Raw genomic sequence first — 16450 nt, forward strand, 5'->3', positions numbered from 1 at the left:
TTGGACTCCTGAGTGGGGCTTGTAAAACTTCATTTTCTGGAACCTGATTTGCAAAATTTGACAAACAAATCCCCTGCTGATTTGAATCTACTTTCATTCAATTACCCCAAGAAACTAAAGCAAACGCTGGAACAGTAGCTTCTAATGTTTGCTGTATTCAGAAAAAGAGCTGCTCGATCCCTGGTTCTACAGGTTAAGGCAGGAATTAGTAACGCGCTGATAATGAATGAGTTTCTTGATTTACATAATCTAACAAAAGACCACTCCCCTTTGAGGGAGGAACTACATCCTAGTGACACTGTTTAGAAGAAGCTGTTTCGGATGACTAAAGTATCAACAGCCTCAGGTGAAATGAAATACTATATGAATGTCCATGACTATTACTGCTAGAGGTCAAAACAGCAGGAAAAATTTATGAGAATATCAAGTTAAATATTAAGAAATCAAGCTCTGTTTCCTCAGATCACTTTTTTTTCTTTCTTTCTTTCTACATTTCATTGTACGTCTGACTTTTTATAAGAAAGAGTATAAATCATTGGTTTAATTTAGTATTGCTTTGCCCAGAATCCTGATGGCTGGTAACATTTGTTTTCAGCAAAAGATATTCCCTTAATTCTAAGTATCAGAGTTAATACAATGAGTAACCTGTGCACTAAAACCTAATACCCGGAAGACGGTACTCACAAAATTAAGGAATTCATAAGTTCAGGCCCCAAATGTATTGTTTTCCAGTGAACTTAGGAGCCAGCCTTAGTTCCTAATTTGTGAAGATACACTGAAATCCCATCATTTTTCATACATGGAAGTACAGTATGCTGTACCTCCTGAGGGGATACAAAGTACTGTCTAATTTATACCACCAAGAAACACTCAATACTGAATGTCTGCTGAGGCTTAATGGTGTGAGATAAATTTAAAAAACATCATATTGTAAAACTTAGTATTTTCTCTGTAATTTACTGTACTGTGGTATTCTGAAAAATTCCGAGAACTGTATCCAATAGCTAGGTAATACATAACCTCCCATGAAAAAGTCTTACTTTTCACATCAACCAGACTGCAGTAAAATTGCCAGTTTCTCTGAAAAAAAAGCCCTTCTGTACAAAACAAAATTTATATCTCTGCTAGACAAACTGCTAGCTGTCTTTAATCAGCAATGTTTTTTCAACTTTAGGTGACCACTCCTCTGACTGAGTTACTATCATACCCCACTGTTTGTTTTATTTTCTTCAATTTTTTTATTTTATTTTATTTTTTTTTAAGTCCTCATTATATTTTGGAGGATTATTGTCAGGAATAATTGCTTCCTAATAATTACAGATATCATTATCATCATATATCAGGTTGAAATATTTGTTGTTACAAACATTAAAACTGGTTGATGGTATCAACAATAAGCTTCACAGCTCAGTAAAAAAATCCATGGTAAGTAAATATTGATTGACAAAAACAAATTATATTTGATAACACAAGGGTCTATTTCATTATTACTGCATTCAACCAAATTGCTTAAGAAAAACAACTAACTTTCCAAAAGTGTGTCAGGAAATACAGTAATTTAAACTAAGCCTACATCATCTTTCCTATAACAGAACTTTAACGTATGTATTTTGCAGTTACTATTCCATAGGGAAAAAAAATAAGCAGCACTGCTAAAGAATGAAGATTAAATCTTGATTATTGTCTTGAAAAAATGCTCCTATGCAGGTACACATTTTATGAATTTAATTTTATGGAGAACATTTTCTTAAAATAGTAAATAATGGTTTTACACCTAGTATTTTTACATATAAGAGGGAATTACAATGTTAGGGAACCTGTCTCAAGGTTAGGCTAATCTTCTAAACATGTATTTAAAAACAAACAAACAAACAAACAAAACCAACCACAAAACAAATGAAAAAGAATCACCAGAAAACAAAACAAAACAAAACAAAACACCAGATATCATTAGCAACTGATTAAGGAAAAGAATAAACATACCAATGGATTTTCAGGGAACACATCTTTAATCCATTTCATTATAAACAATGAAGGACAAAAGTCAGACAACCTCTTGCTGTTTAATGCATTATCAAGCTTTAGATAGAAGCCCATTAAATATACCAGGTCTTGAGAAGTTCTCAGCTCAAAGTGCTGTTCTTTACCAACCAGAGTAATTCCTTATCACTTCTGCATGTACAACACATTTTTACTGAGATATTCTGCAGGACAGGACTACTGGTTCTCACTGGTGGCTAACAAAAACAGATTAACTTGGTCTGAATTCAGTAGCTCAGAAATGCAACCTTAACACACCTAAGGCTTGATGAAAAATTTATTTTGAAGTACTATAAGTAGAGAAGAAATGTAGTGTTACACAGCTACAAGTTAACACTGCATACATATAGGTGTACAAAGTCATGCACACCTAAGGCCATCTACAAGCATACCACCACCTCTATACACAGAGACAGGTATATAATTAGGCACACAAATCCTGCACAAAGAAATGGTGTTATTCACCTCCCCTACTTTCAGCCACATAAAGTTTAAGTAAACCAGGCACCGCCAAAATATATTTCTTCTGTCCTACCTTCCACATTATCCAAAGGGAAGAAGAATTGCCCTTTGGTGATATATACCCCTCTTTGTATTTGCTATGAGTGGAACCTGGATGAGTGGCTCAAAGGTCTTTGGACAACTGAAGGTTGGTAAGTGGGCCCCTGCCTTAGCAGGACATTACTAAGGACAAGAGATGTTAGAAATGCCAGTTAGAGCCAAGGACAGAGATGTTAGAAATGCCAGTGTTAAGGTAAGCAGCACAAATGCATTGAAATGCATTGTGATTTTAACTGCATAACCATGCTCAGTTAGTTTTTTGTTTGTTTGTTTGTTTTTGGGTCTTCTAAACTTCCTAATTGTTGCACAGGGTGGACCTAAACCCGGGAGTGAATCATCCCTGTCCAGTGAAGGAGCTGTTACCTGCTTATTCCTGTTTCTTCTGTTGCTGCCATAGGAATGAGACTGCAGTCCATGAGAAAATACATTTTGTATTTAATGGAACCACATCCTGTTGGGCATGGGTAAAATCCATCTGTCCTTTGGTTAAGGTACCTCAGTGTGACTTAACTGAAAGTTTTCAGAGGGATTCACAGTATGTTACCCATTTTCTGACTGTGCAAGATAAGTTCCTTGTGTCTAATCTGCAGAAGTACTGTGTGCTCACAGCTGCAATTGAAGTCACTGAGAAAAAGAACATAAATGTTATATAACGCCTATACATCAGACCTAAGACTAAATTACTGAAGGCTTAATCTGCACTGAAAACAATTAAAAGGCAAATTAAAATGTAAGTGGCTATCCACAGATATCAAAAGTGAAAAAGTTTATTTCCAGTATTTACTGCTTGTCATCCAGGACTGAAAAGAAGTGGATTTCAATCTGTGAAACAGCCCATCAGTGAAAGAAGGGACTGCATGAACAGGACGGCCCACACCACACAAGTAGGAGGCTAATCTTCTCAGTTGGAAACTAGCTGGAGCAGCCAGGATATTAAACCAGCAACACAAGGGGAGGTTATTTGGAAGGCAAATGAGGTACATGTTCAAATTCAGAACCTAACGAGCAAGTTGAACCAATGTGGCAAAGAATATAATGAAAATAATCTCTTCAATTGTGTTTATGTATTGATCTTAGGAATCTGGATAAGAAGCAACAGGAAATTCTAATTGATGGGAAGAAATTTTATATAGTCAGCATTACTGAAATCTGGTGTACAACAGGTATGTTAAAATCTCTGATTAATAGGAAGGGTAAGAGAGGCAGTAAAGGATTATGACACCTTAGAAAACAAAACCCAGACCATTATTCCTTTTGGAGTGATCAGTAACACAGAACCACAGCACTTGAATATGTACAGGTCAGTAAGCCAACTAACATCACTTAAGAAAGATTTGCTGGGTAGAAAATCTAATTAGAGCATAGGACAAGCTTTTCTTCAGCACCTATCTATAATATTTGTAAAGAAAAATAATGGCACTATAAGAAAATTAATCTTAGGAGACATGCTGAAAATTTCATGTGAGCAACTATAAATCAGTATTATACACTTAAAAAAAAAACACACAAATTATTTGTCAGTATTAGGTAAACATTCTGTATCTCATTATAAAACAAGAGATGTTAATCACCGTACCAGAGATTTATTATAACATCTCTAATTATTTATCAATTAATTGAAAAACCACCAGAATCTTTACACACACAGAACCATTCTCACAAATATACAAAGATCTTCAAAATCAGGAAAAAAAAGGATACAAGCATATGATGGAAAACGGGGATTCATTTAAGGGTGGATATAAAGAATAACTGACCTCACAAACAAGAGAAAGAAGAATTTCTCTTTCATGTACAAAGTAAATGAAGCAAACAAATGATAAAAAGTCATAACACTACAGAAGAAAAAACATCCTAAGAGGTAGAAGTTCTGAACTGATAAAATTAGCTAGACAGATAATAAGTATTTCTCATTATGAGAGGAACAGGGAATGCGTAAACCCATTCCAACACTGGAATACCTATGTCACAAATTATAATGTAAAAAAAAAAAAAAAAAAACAAAAAACAAACCAAAAACAATTCAGTAGTATTCACCATATAAATTACTATGTATTTGTTAAAAAACAAGGTGATATAGTTACATTTTTGTACAAAATTAATAAGCATTTCATTAGTTTTCAAGGAGGAATAACTTTTATATTTACTGATTCATACAGTTTTCACTTTTGGTGTTACAGAGTTGTTAGAGAAGATCCATGTCTGGACAATGTCCAGTTTCAATTAGTGGGATAAAAAACTGGGCCAAAAAAGTGAAAACACTGGATTTAACTTAATACACAATTTAATGAAAGAATATAATTTCTCCCAGTCAGGGTATTTTTGCTTAAATAGGTCTTGTCAAACAAATATGATTTCCTTCTTTGTGAGATTAGTAGCAGATGTCACACAAAGATTTGTCAGGCTTTAACATAGTATCACATGGCAGTCTGATAAAAAAAAAAAAAAAAAAAAAGAAATAAGCACTTTGCATCATCATGAAAATACTCCATAAATGGATTCAGAATGGGCCAACAGTTAAAAAATAAAAATAAATAAATAAATAAATAAACAGAAAAACAAAACAAAACAAACAAACAAACAACAACAACAACAACAAACACACACCAAAACCTCATGTTTGAAGAGGCAATCATCACTGAATAATACTGGAATACTCATAAGGTTGCACAGGTATCAGTACTAGCCATACTATTATTCAATGTATTCTTCAATTACTCAGAACCAGATAAACACAGCTAGTCACGTTCATGAATGACAAAGTAAGTAAATAATGATGAAACAACGTTTTGGGTCCCTTGATTATTAGGTCTTTTCAAGTCGAGTGTGTTTTAATAAAACCAAAAACTCTCAGTGTAAGAACAGTAGACACAGGCCGCACATAGAAAGGGTTAACTGTATTATGAAAAGCAATGACTGTGAAAAAGATTTTGGACTTCAGTATGAGGTGAGTGAACTGCTGTGGAAAAATTGGTAAGATGCAGTCTTTTGGTGTATACATAGTAAAATACAAGTATGTCTAGGAAGCAATTAAGGCAATTGTATTTTATGCATGACACTGAGGAACAATGCTATAAAATGCATCTGCTTTTACATACAAGGATATTAAAAACCCAGAGTAGATACAGAAAGGAGCTGCACTGGTCATGTAAGCAGTAGGGAAAATGGCATGTAGTGAAAGAGCTTATTCTGTACATATTTTTAAAATCTCAAGGATATGTCTATTCACTAAAACTCTATAGTGATACTTGTGCTAATTTGGAACAAGGTAAATCAAGTACCAGGAACAGAATCATTTTATCTCACTACTGCTTGTCATTGTCTTTCAATAAATGGACAGAAAATACAGGATAAGAATGATTTTTTAATCTAGTTGAGTAAGCACAACTTGAATCACTACGACAAACTATCAAAGGGAAATAGTGATCTCCCTTTCTCCTGGAATTTTTTTACATCCACCTAGACACCTCTCCAGAAAGTATGTTTAAACAAACACATTTCTGGGATCAATACAGGCGCAACTGGTGAAATCAATAATCTTAAAACCAATTAAATTATGTAAAGATGGCTTCTGGGCTTGGCCTTAAATGCTGGGAATTTATGAATGACAAATATTCCAAAGGTAACATCGTGTATGTCTTCAATAGGTCTGCAAAAACTGTGGGTACTTTTGACCTTAATTTCTTCATGCCTCGGTTTCTCCATGAAGCACAAAGAAAACAGTCCTGCAGAAACACATTAATATCATTGTTTATTAAACCTTTGATTCTTATAACATTGAATACTACAGAAAATCCCCATGATGGTTACTCAAAATTCTGTTTTCAGGGAAAGGTTGAACAGTATCCAGTAAACAAGGGATTGACACACATAATGAACAAAGAAGATAAAAAAAGAATATATTGATTGGCTGTTCTCTGGATACTGTGTGAAGCAGGAATACTGTGAAATAAAGCACACATGATCCTGTAATGAAAAATGTTAACGTACTGTTTCAGAGAAAAGGGAGTAAATGAAGATGCTTACTTCAGAAATGCCAGAACTGAGATTAACTCTTGATTAACTGGCTACTTCAGTTTAGCTTTTTGCATGCATAGCAAATAACATACAAAAATTGTAAATCTACAAAATACTCATAATTATTGTCTAAATAAACTGCCTTCCTAAAAGGATGAATGTTCGGACAAACAACTTTGCTGAAAGCAAGACCATTTGCTTGCCCTATCATGCACTTCTTAAATCCCCTGTAATTTGTCAACTTTGAATGTAATACTTCTCCAGGGGCTACCAATGAGCTTTTCACATCTTGCTCATGTCATCCATTTTCCGCTTGATTAGTGGGGACCTGAAGTAATCTTTCTGCTTCACAGAACAACTAAAGCCAACACACACGAAAATACCAGTATCTTAGGTACAGCTCTTAGCACAGGACAAAGGTCTTTAGGGATGTTCAGGCTCTTGGCGCAATGAAGTGGCTGAGACAGATGAGGAAGAAACAAGCATCCAGGCTGAAAAAAAGGAAGGATAAGTTAGGAAAACAATGAGGGAAGACAAAAGAAAACATTTCTGAGAATAGGGAACAGAAGAAAGCTGAGTGATGCTGAAGGTACAGTGTAAGATGTGGGAAGAGAGACAAGATAAACTTGTATGGAAAAATGAAAGAGAAGAACACAAAAGTTCAATGTGCTTCTCAGACACAGGTCAAAACACAGGAGTAGAACATAACATGAGAAAAAAAAAATATTCCAAATCTTCTTTTCTTTTATCTGACAAAACTTGTGTTTTGTTTTTTTTTTTTTATTTTTTTTAACCTTTCTATTTTGAAGCATTTACATAGAGAAAACTTATCTAAAAAGTTTTTAATATTGAACAAAAGTTGTTAGTATTAAACAGATTACTCTTCTAAAGCTAAGTCAAATTATTCCAAGTATCAGGAAATAAAATTCACTTCTCCTTAACTTAAAAAAAAAAATCCACGTCAGAAATGCCACTGAATGAATCTTTGAATGCAAAAGTGAATGAGTTTAAAACTATGAGAGGTAGTTTTAGTGCCAGTATCTTTTCAACATCAATTTATATCTAGTACCACATCTTAATCTCCACTTCTCTCCCCAAAATATGTCCACAGATAGTTGGTGTTCAAACTATTAAAAACTAATGAAAATTGTAGACTTTAATTTGATAAGTTAAAAACTCTTCAAGGCTTAATGTCATCACTTTAAATGTAGCATAAAAAAGGCAACAGAGAGAAATGATGGAAGCTCTTTAAGACAGACTGTGCAGTTTTACATTTTTATTTTACATACAATGTGCAGTTCTAGTACTATATGCAGCATTTTGAAATTTAAAATAAAAAAAGAAAATTTGTATTCCTACTGAAATATTTGCAATTCTTTGGGGAAAAGCACATCTGTAAAAAAATAATCAAACCAAGTAAGGTCTTCTGTACACTCAATACTAAGGAAGCCTTGTCTGAAACTACAACCTAGTATCTTACACTTTCCTTGTATCACCTTTCAGTGTAATAATATCCTCACGTCCTCCAATATCCTCATAAAATTCTTGGATTCTACCTATATATAGCTTCCTACTACAACACCTCCAGCTCACCCTTCAAAACCCAACTTAACTTTTTGTTTCTTTATGTAGTAGTTACATATTGTGCACAGCTTTCTCCTGTTAAACTGTAACGACTACTGATAAAAGTTCTTCCCACATCTACCTAGAGTGGCATGTTGAGTTCCATGAAAACTGGGAACGGAAGAGGAGAGAGAACCCTCTTAGGGACCCAACCATTATTCTTCTGTTAGTAGCTGTTGAAAGCTACTAAAAATCAGAATTGGAAAACTAAGACGGCATAATCATATATGCCTCTTTTACCTTGAAACAATGGTAAACAACTACTTGCTTCATTTAAAATCCTCTTTTTTTCCCCCACTATATTAAAAATTAAGGTAATGCATTCTCATGTAGTGTTCTCTTGAGAAATGATTTCTATCCAGAAGAAGCTGTGATTTAGAGACCACAGACGGCTTCCAGTCACATTGGTACACATGAAAAGAACAGAATAATGAAAGGTCATCATGAAGATGAAGATGAGCCTCACATTTGCAAACTAGGACATTTTTAAACAGTTGTTTCTCATGCACTGTATTTACAACTGCTGTAAACACAGAGAATAACTAGAGCATATGTGTACCTCTATCTCATTTTGCTCTCTTACTGAAAAGTGAGTAATGCAGAATTTCTATATTATTTATTTATTTATTTTTTTACAGTGAGTGGAAGACTCAAAGCTTCTAGAAATAAAGTATATATAGCAGTAAAAACTTGCAGGTGGCTACCTCCTCGAGTAGATCAGAGGCAGTGTTTGATGTATCAGGTGGTTAAGAACATAACTTTCCCAAATCAAGCACTGCATATAGAAAACCAAATCCACTATGTGACGTTTACAAACAAGAATGAAGAACTTTGCAAATCTCAGATATTAACATATTTTAGAAACAAATAAACCATTTGGTTTCCCTCAGACTGCATCTTGAAAAAGACAACAGGTGAAACAAGACATGATGAAACATGGACATGTAGTCGATGTAGAACCAGATACACAAAGGTTCTGATATACTGCTTGGCACTTGTGCACTCTTCTGAGGATATGATATTCCCTGGAAAGACAGCAAGAGACAGTGCCAAGGCTGACAAATCTGTATCTTTCCTTTAAGATGTTTCCTTACCCCTGGTCCAGGAGGGAATAGTGAGTAAAGGAAAATGTTTACAGCAATCTTGACACATGTCTTGGCTGAACTGAATATTCATGATATTTCATGACATTTCAGTTATAGCAAGATATCCAAGATCAGTGGTATCAAAGCCTCTACCAAATTAAAGCTGTATTGGGTCACACAAATGGTTTTGATAAAAAATAATTTTAGAGGAGGCGCTGTGGATAGTGTCCTGCTAGGAGGGAATATTTATGCAACAAACAACCTCTTCCCAAATTATTCCCTGAGACAGAAACCACAGTCATTAATTATAGTGACAGAGCTTCTGCATGGAATACTTGCTGGTTTTACAAAACCAGCTCTAGACTATTCAAGAATGTCATCAGACTTTTGCATGAAATTGCTTGATTTGAGCCCTGAAGCTCAAATTCCAAAATAAATTTAAGCATAACACAACAACCAAGCAAAGGATGTGCTGTTGAGTAGGAAAACAAACAAACAAACCCTGCATATACTGCAACTTCTAGATTTCACCTGTATTTGTCCCTGCTTGGCCTTATTTCTTTCAGATAGAAGAGTTCTTTCAGTATTGGTGTGATCCCAGCACAGGAACAGGAAAAGCATGAAGTATGGTAAATTTAGGACAGACCCCAAGAAATCACTTTGCAGATTTGCTACAAATGCCCAAACTCTTCTCAAGAGTCTAGGTGAAGCAGTATTTCCAGGTGAGATGCTAGGTATCATGTGCTGGACTTTGCAACACAATAACACTGTCACACAGTCTAGATCAGAGAGGAGCAACGTGTGGCTGTTCACAGCACCCACATGAAAAACTGTACCCCTTTACGTATACATCCCCAAAGTTGACAATTGGTCTATTGCCCACATAATTATGCCTTTTCTTAGATAGCAGATTCTGTCTTATATCTGCAATGAATCTGTAAAGGCTCTGTGGTATTTCACAGCTATTTTAATGCTATAAATCCCTGAGTGAACAACTAGAGTGACTTACCAGACAGAATCCACCTTAAGACTGTAGGAGGAAACAATAAATTGGTTTTGACTTTTCTAAATCCAGGATGGTCTTGCTCTAGGTAGGACCATTTCCTGACTGAGAAGCAGACTGAGTAGAAGGTTAAGAAATTCTTCTGTCAGAATTTCGTGACAGTTCCTGAAGCAATAGGAGAGAGTGAATTCTCCCTAGGGCATTAACAATTCAGGTGACTGAATAAAAAGGGAAGTTAGTGAAAAACATGAAAAAAGGAATAAGGTAGAATAATAGAAAAATTCACTCATGATTGCATTCCTCAGCTGTATACTAAATTTATATCATAGAAATCTGAAATGCACATGTAAATCTAAATCAGCCTGAGACTCCACACAGTGAAGTCACACACATGGTTATTACATGACTAAATCAACAAGCCATAGGTTTATCCTGTTTTGACATTAGTTTTATATAACTTCTTCCTCAGTGCTGTTTCACAGAATAAATCAAAGTAGCAAGATGAAGCACAAACTGAATAAATGTATTTCATAGAGGCAATTCCATTTTCAAGGTCACTCAAGTTTTGACTCTGAAATTGCAGTCTTTAATTTTGCTCTTAATTAACCATTAGCTTTTACAGGGAGCAGGGAGTAATTTTAAGAGGTCAAAAAGTGAACAACTATCAGATTTTTAGAGGTGCTGAGGCAACTGTAGACAGTTACTTAGTGTGATACAAAAAAATTAAGTGGATTAGATACCTAACTACCATTAAAACTCATGAGAGGTAGGTATCCAAAACACTTAGAAACATTTTGAGTATTAGCTCCCTATTTACCTCTCTCTTACCAAGATCTCAGTTTTGTCTTCAGAACAAGGCAGTTACATTCACAAAACATTTTCTTTCCCTTTCATATATTGTCCTTACCCAGCTTGCTTTTAAAACAGATCTACACCTGGTAATTCAATAAACGTGGCAGCTTCCCCAGCTTTCAGACATACCATTTAATTTTCTTCAAAGCCCCACTGAAATCAGCTCTGTGAACTCTTTAGATCTCTTGTTCCTCCCAGTTCTGATTCAAGGTACTGGCTTGCCTCCTTTACTGATATGAAATAGCACTGCTACCACCCTGCCTTTCATATTGCTTGGGAAAGCAGAGGTGGAAGTTCTGCTGCACAGCACAAAGGGAGAGGTCATCATTCTAGGACAATTTCTGTTTATCCAGAGTGCCCAGTCTGGAGGGAGCCAGTCTGTTTCCACTATGCTCTGATGAGATCAACATCAACATGTTAGATCAACGTGTTAGATCAACAGTATTAACCAGTACTCTGGTTAGGTTAGGTGACTTGGTTAAAGGTTTTCATGTTGTTCACCACAATATGGTGACCTTAAAATTATAAGCTTGATAGACAGTTTCAAGAAGAAATCAGTCCAAGGGAGGAATCATTCCTCTATCAGCACTGCTTTCTTTCTTTGCACCACAGGAAAAACAAAAAAAAGAGCTATGTTAAGTGTTCCACCGAAAGCCCACAACATTGTATTTACGAGGCAGACATATTTCTACAATCAGCAATGTCATTTGAAGTAGAAAGGTAGAAGAGATGACAAATCAGTTAAAAAAAATAATAATAGAGAAAGCAGTAACTTTTTTTTTTTTTTTTTTTTTTAAACTTAACTGTATAACCCTCGGCTAGACAAGGGCATTTGCAGGACAAAATGCAAGCTAAGACATTACAAAAAGTTAATATACATCAAATACTAGGGTTCTGTCCAGCAAAGTTCTACTCAGAAAAAAGTTGTAAGATAAGTTTCAGGGAAGGTGGCAGAGATAGGGTTATATATATATACATAATGTGCGTGTATATATATATATATATATATATTTAATTGGCACACCGGAACATATATGTCTAAATACTGGAATGCAATATCACTTTGCAACAAAATTACAAATTTCTGGTATTATTTTTACCACTAGTACTACTAGTAATAATAAATCCCACTAAGTTAGTTCTATTTTTGCTAGGAAAAGAATGACCAGCAAGATTAAAAAAATAGCTTAAGAGATATGAAAAAAATATATATACACACAATCTGATAGACTAGAAAATTTAGAAAAGTTCAGCTAGGCACAAAAATGCTGTTAATGATTAGCTGCATAACAAGAGATTTATCTCTGTCTTTTTTTTCTTTCTTTTTGTGTGTACGTGTGTTGCAAAGGCAACACAGCCACAGTGCAGGTCTGTCTGTGCCATTCTTAGGCCACTTTCAGGCCGATTGAGAAAAGCTGGAAAGTAAACACAGGTGTTTTAAAACTGGAGCCGCTGTCACGGACAACCACAAACACCCTTAACTCTGATGTGGCAACGCCTCTTTCCCGCCCTCTCTTTTTTTAAAGTAGTGCCCCAAAAGAACATGTCAAATGTTTCACCTTTCACCACCTCAAAATAACTTGGAGCTCATAGTATTGTCTGGGAAATTGCAAGCAAAAAGATCATTTTTTCATTCCTTTTCAGACGTAGCCAACTACAAATCAGTCGCATGAGAAAGAGCCATTCTATTTCTAATTATTTTATTTTCAGTGCCCTCTGACATACCTGCAAGCACCATGCTATAAGTTGAACCCTTTCTTCCTCCAATGTAATTCAGACTCCTCGTTTTCATGATTCAGGTTCAACTAAAGACAGCTGGGGGATTTCGCAATAATTAAAGAAGAGATTTAACCCAGTGGATAAGAGGAAAAATAAAAACAAAACAAAAAGCAAAAAAAACCCCGAGTCCCCCAAACTACAAGAATGAACCTTGATTTTCAATTATTGTGTAAGAATACGCACAGAACTGAAAAAGCACTTGCTTGTAAATGAGCTGTTCCAGGAAACAGTGCATCCTGTTCAGCAGCCCTGAAGTACTAACTAGAGAAAAACTATGGAGCTGACCTAATTCCCAGAAATTATGTTGTTAGTCTTCACTTATGCAATCAATGTGAAAAAAAAAAAAAAGAAAAAAAAGAAAAAAAAATGATCAGGTGACAAAAATGAAACAGCTACAGCCAGTCCCAATATAATTTTAAAAGGCTGGTGCACTAACTGGAGATGGTGACATTTGGACTGAAACTACAGCCCCAGCAACACACCTTGCCTCAAAAAGCAGAACTGGTTCATAATCTATATATTAAAATCTAGATCAAGAAAATAAGAATGACAGTTTATATGGAAAATGGTGCGAGCCTCAAAACCTCTATCAACAGTGAATGTGCTGCAGACATATGTTCTTTTCAGCAATACTATATGTCAAAATCAGGCCTTGCTTATTGCAAAGGATGATTTTTCTTGTCAGTCTCAGCCTCCAGATTCCTGAACGATTTTCTTTTTGACGTAGGTGCTTACACACCCCCGCTTCAAAAACCAGACACCAGACTGTCTGCGTGTCCTGTGCTCTAACTTAAACAAACATGAACTACTTCATAAGATAGACAGAGCTCAGGCATACATTTATTTATTTTAGGACATAAGCAGGATTTTTCTTTTTCCAAAAGTGTGTGGTAAAGAGACAGTATTATTTATCAGAGGACCTGTCTGAATGGCCCTGAGCATCCTCATCCTGTTAACTTCCCAGGGCTCTCAAAAACATTCACAATCTCACAGAATAGTCCTCAAAAGATGACTTGCAAATTTAAATTATATATTAAAAACCAGTCACTGTTACTCCCTGTAGGCCATTTTATGTCCAAATTACACACTATTTTGTATACGTTATTACAAGTCTAGCAAATAATACATGCAAAACTTTGCTGCATCTAGCCAACAGAACACAACTGTAACAAATGTGAAGCATTAAGTTTCTGTCATCAGCCAATGTTACTCACAGTACCGTGAATCACCTAACAAATTATTAAATTGCACACATATGCACACTTCTTAACCTACGCATGCAAACATTGCAGCAAAAGCCATAAAAAGCAAGTGTATTCACAATTTAGCCTCATTTGTTGCTACTTCTGGCCTTTGCATTAAGCACACATGACTCAAAAATCATATACTATTAAGACTATTGCACATAATGGAGAAATTAGACAACATTGTGTATAAATTAGAGTGTTTATGGGTTTGCATTAGAAATACTTTTCTGTTAAAATAGAAAGGAATTGTGCTTGACTGTAATACAAACCAATAGTTTAATTTGATCCATTAAAAAAAATGCATTAATACGCTAACAGAGAAAGCCATTAAGCATTTTGATAGCAACAATTCAGAGGCAGGTGAAAACAGAGGGAAGAAATGCTTGTTGAACTAACCCATGTAAAGAACAAAAATTTCACTCCACACAACGACGCAGCAAAAATGGTGTTATTCACCTGCAGGTTTGGGAAAGCTCAGAAAGTAGGTTTTAGGCTAACAAATGGGAGTTAGGGGAACTTAAACTACTAAATACTATTAAACAGCAATAACAGATTTATTCCTCAGCACTACAGTGACCTCCTGGCCAAAAACTAATTTCTCATCCTTCTAGCCTTTTGTATAGAAAGTTAATACTCAGTCACAAAAGGGGCTGATTGTTGAAGCAAGAAACTCACATTCACATTTTGAAAGACAAGGGGCACTTTCAGCTGCACCTAACTTCAAGAGAAGTTGTAGACACTCAGCATTGGACACTTACTATTACTTGATTACTTGATGCAGCTCTGGAGAGCAACTACTTTTTTTTTTTTTTTTTTTTTCCCTCTTGTGTCTTGAAGACCTGGCATGAGAAGTACAGTAAAACTGTAAAAAAGTATTACAGAACTTTAACCGTAAAAAATGAGCATTCATAAGTGAAACAAACAAAATGAGAAGCTGATTTCACATTGAGAAATGGGGAGAAAAAACCCTCAGATTACAAAACGGGGCCCTAATCCTGCAAGTTTTGCTCTTATGAATAATATGTACTCACAGAAGTAGCTTCCTGAGTGAGGCTTACTGGATTAGGCCCCAATTTGTGAAAATGTTGTTTCTGGACTGAGACATGCTATTTTAACTTTCAGGCTGGAATGAAGTTTTCAGAGTGGAGCTCTTAAGCCCTAAAGACAGAGGTTAAAGTGGGAACAACGCAAGGGTGTGAAATACGCTGCTGCTGCTACAACGTCAACTTTGCTTGGAAATTTTTTTCAAATTACTAAAGAAACGAAATATGAAGTCTGATGTCATTCTCTTCAAACATAAACACATCTCAGCAAGACTACGAGCCTTTTTCTCCAAAAGGATAACTGAAAAAACAAGAATATGAGAAGCAGACATTCCTCCGTGAGGACAAAGTTAATAAAACATTTTATTTGGGAAGTAGACACAATACGATTGGAGTTTGACGGTGCACTTAACTCTGTTCTAATGTTTTTAAAAAATTGACAACACTTGTCAAAAGATGTAAAAAACTGTTTTGTGGTCCAAGAAGTCACTCAGCAAGAATAATTTTTAAGCAGCTTTTCCTTTTGTTGCAGTTAAAATTAAAATCCACGCTGTGTAATCCTTGGAGTCAATCTGTAATTAAGGGGATTTGAAGAGAGACCACGCATTGCATTAATGATAAAATTTAATATCTGTTTTAATACTCTAACGTAAGAAAAAACCCTAAGCAACATACAAAAAAAGCAATCATCTCCCTATTTTGTGTGAATGTAGCATATATACACCATTACTATGTCTTGCAGCAATGCTGTATTTGATGTTAGCTTTTTGTTTATACACCAAATGTTTCAGGATTTAGCAACTACAGAGCTTAAAACTGCATCTGTTCGAAAGTTGGCACCCAGGTTTAACAGGCTAGATAAACAGATTTTATTTTATCTAGTTTGGAAAATGAGTGTTTCTGTTGTTACTGCCGTTCAGCAACTACAAACGGAAGTAGCTATCAGCAGCATTTCCAAGATTTCAGTCACTCTACCCTCAGTCTCTCTCTCCTCCAACATCTAAGACAATTACACCTCAGCTGTAAGAAATAGAAGCAGATAATAAATGGAACTAATTCATTTCATGGGATATTCTTAATTATTAGCATATAATTAATAATTAAAAGTCTAACAAAAAGTCTAATTACAAAAAAAGAAAAGAAGTATTTGGTGCACTCAGTCTCCCCTCTAGCCTACCTGCTCCTTTTCCAAAGAAAAAC

At 35.2% G+C, this 16450-nt stretch overlaps 1 protein-coding gene across 16 annotated transcripts in view; it reads right to left on the reverse strand.

Moving 5' to 3' along the window:
- The window catches only part of MIPOL1 (mirror-image polydactyly 1), a 188567-nt gene that overhangs the window by 62386 nt on the left and 109731 nt on the right, over positions 1-16450 (reverse strand). The window contains exon 13 of one of the 16 annotated variants that reach the window (XM_072038476.1): positions 6334-7109. The exons of the other annotated variants lie outside the window; for them this stretch is intronic. Coding sequence (XP_071894577.1) covers positions 6966-7109 — 144 coding nt within the window. The 3' untranslated portion in view covers positions 6334-6965. Of the gene's footprint in view, positions 1-6333; positions 7110-16450 lie in introns of those variants that run through there. 16 annotated transcript variants of the gene reach the window in all.

The sequence above is a fragment of the Anas platyrhynchos genome, chromosome 5 (assembly GCF_047663525.1).
Source record: "Anas platyrhynchos isolate ZD024472 breed Pekin duck chromosome 5, IASCAAS_PekinDuck_T2T, whole genome shotgun sequence".
NCBI lineage: Eukaryota > Metazoa > Chordata > Aves > Anseriformes > Anatidae > Anas > Anas platyrhynchos.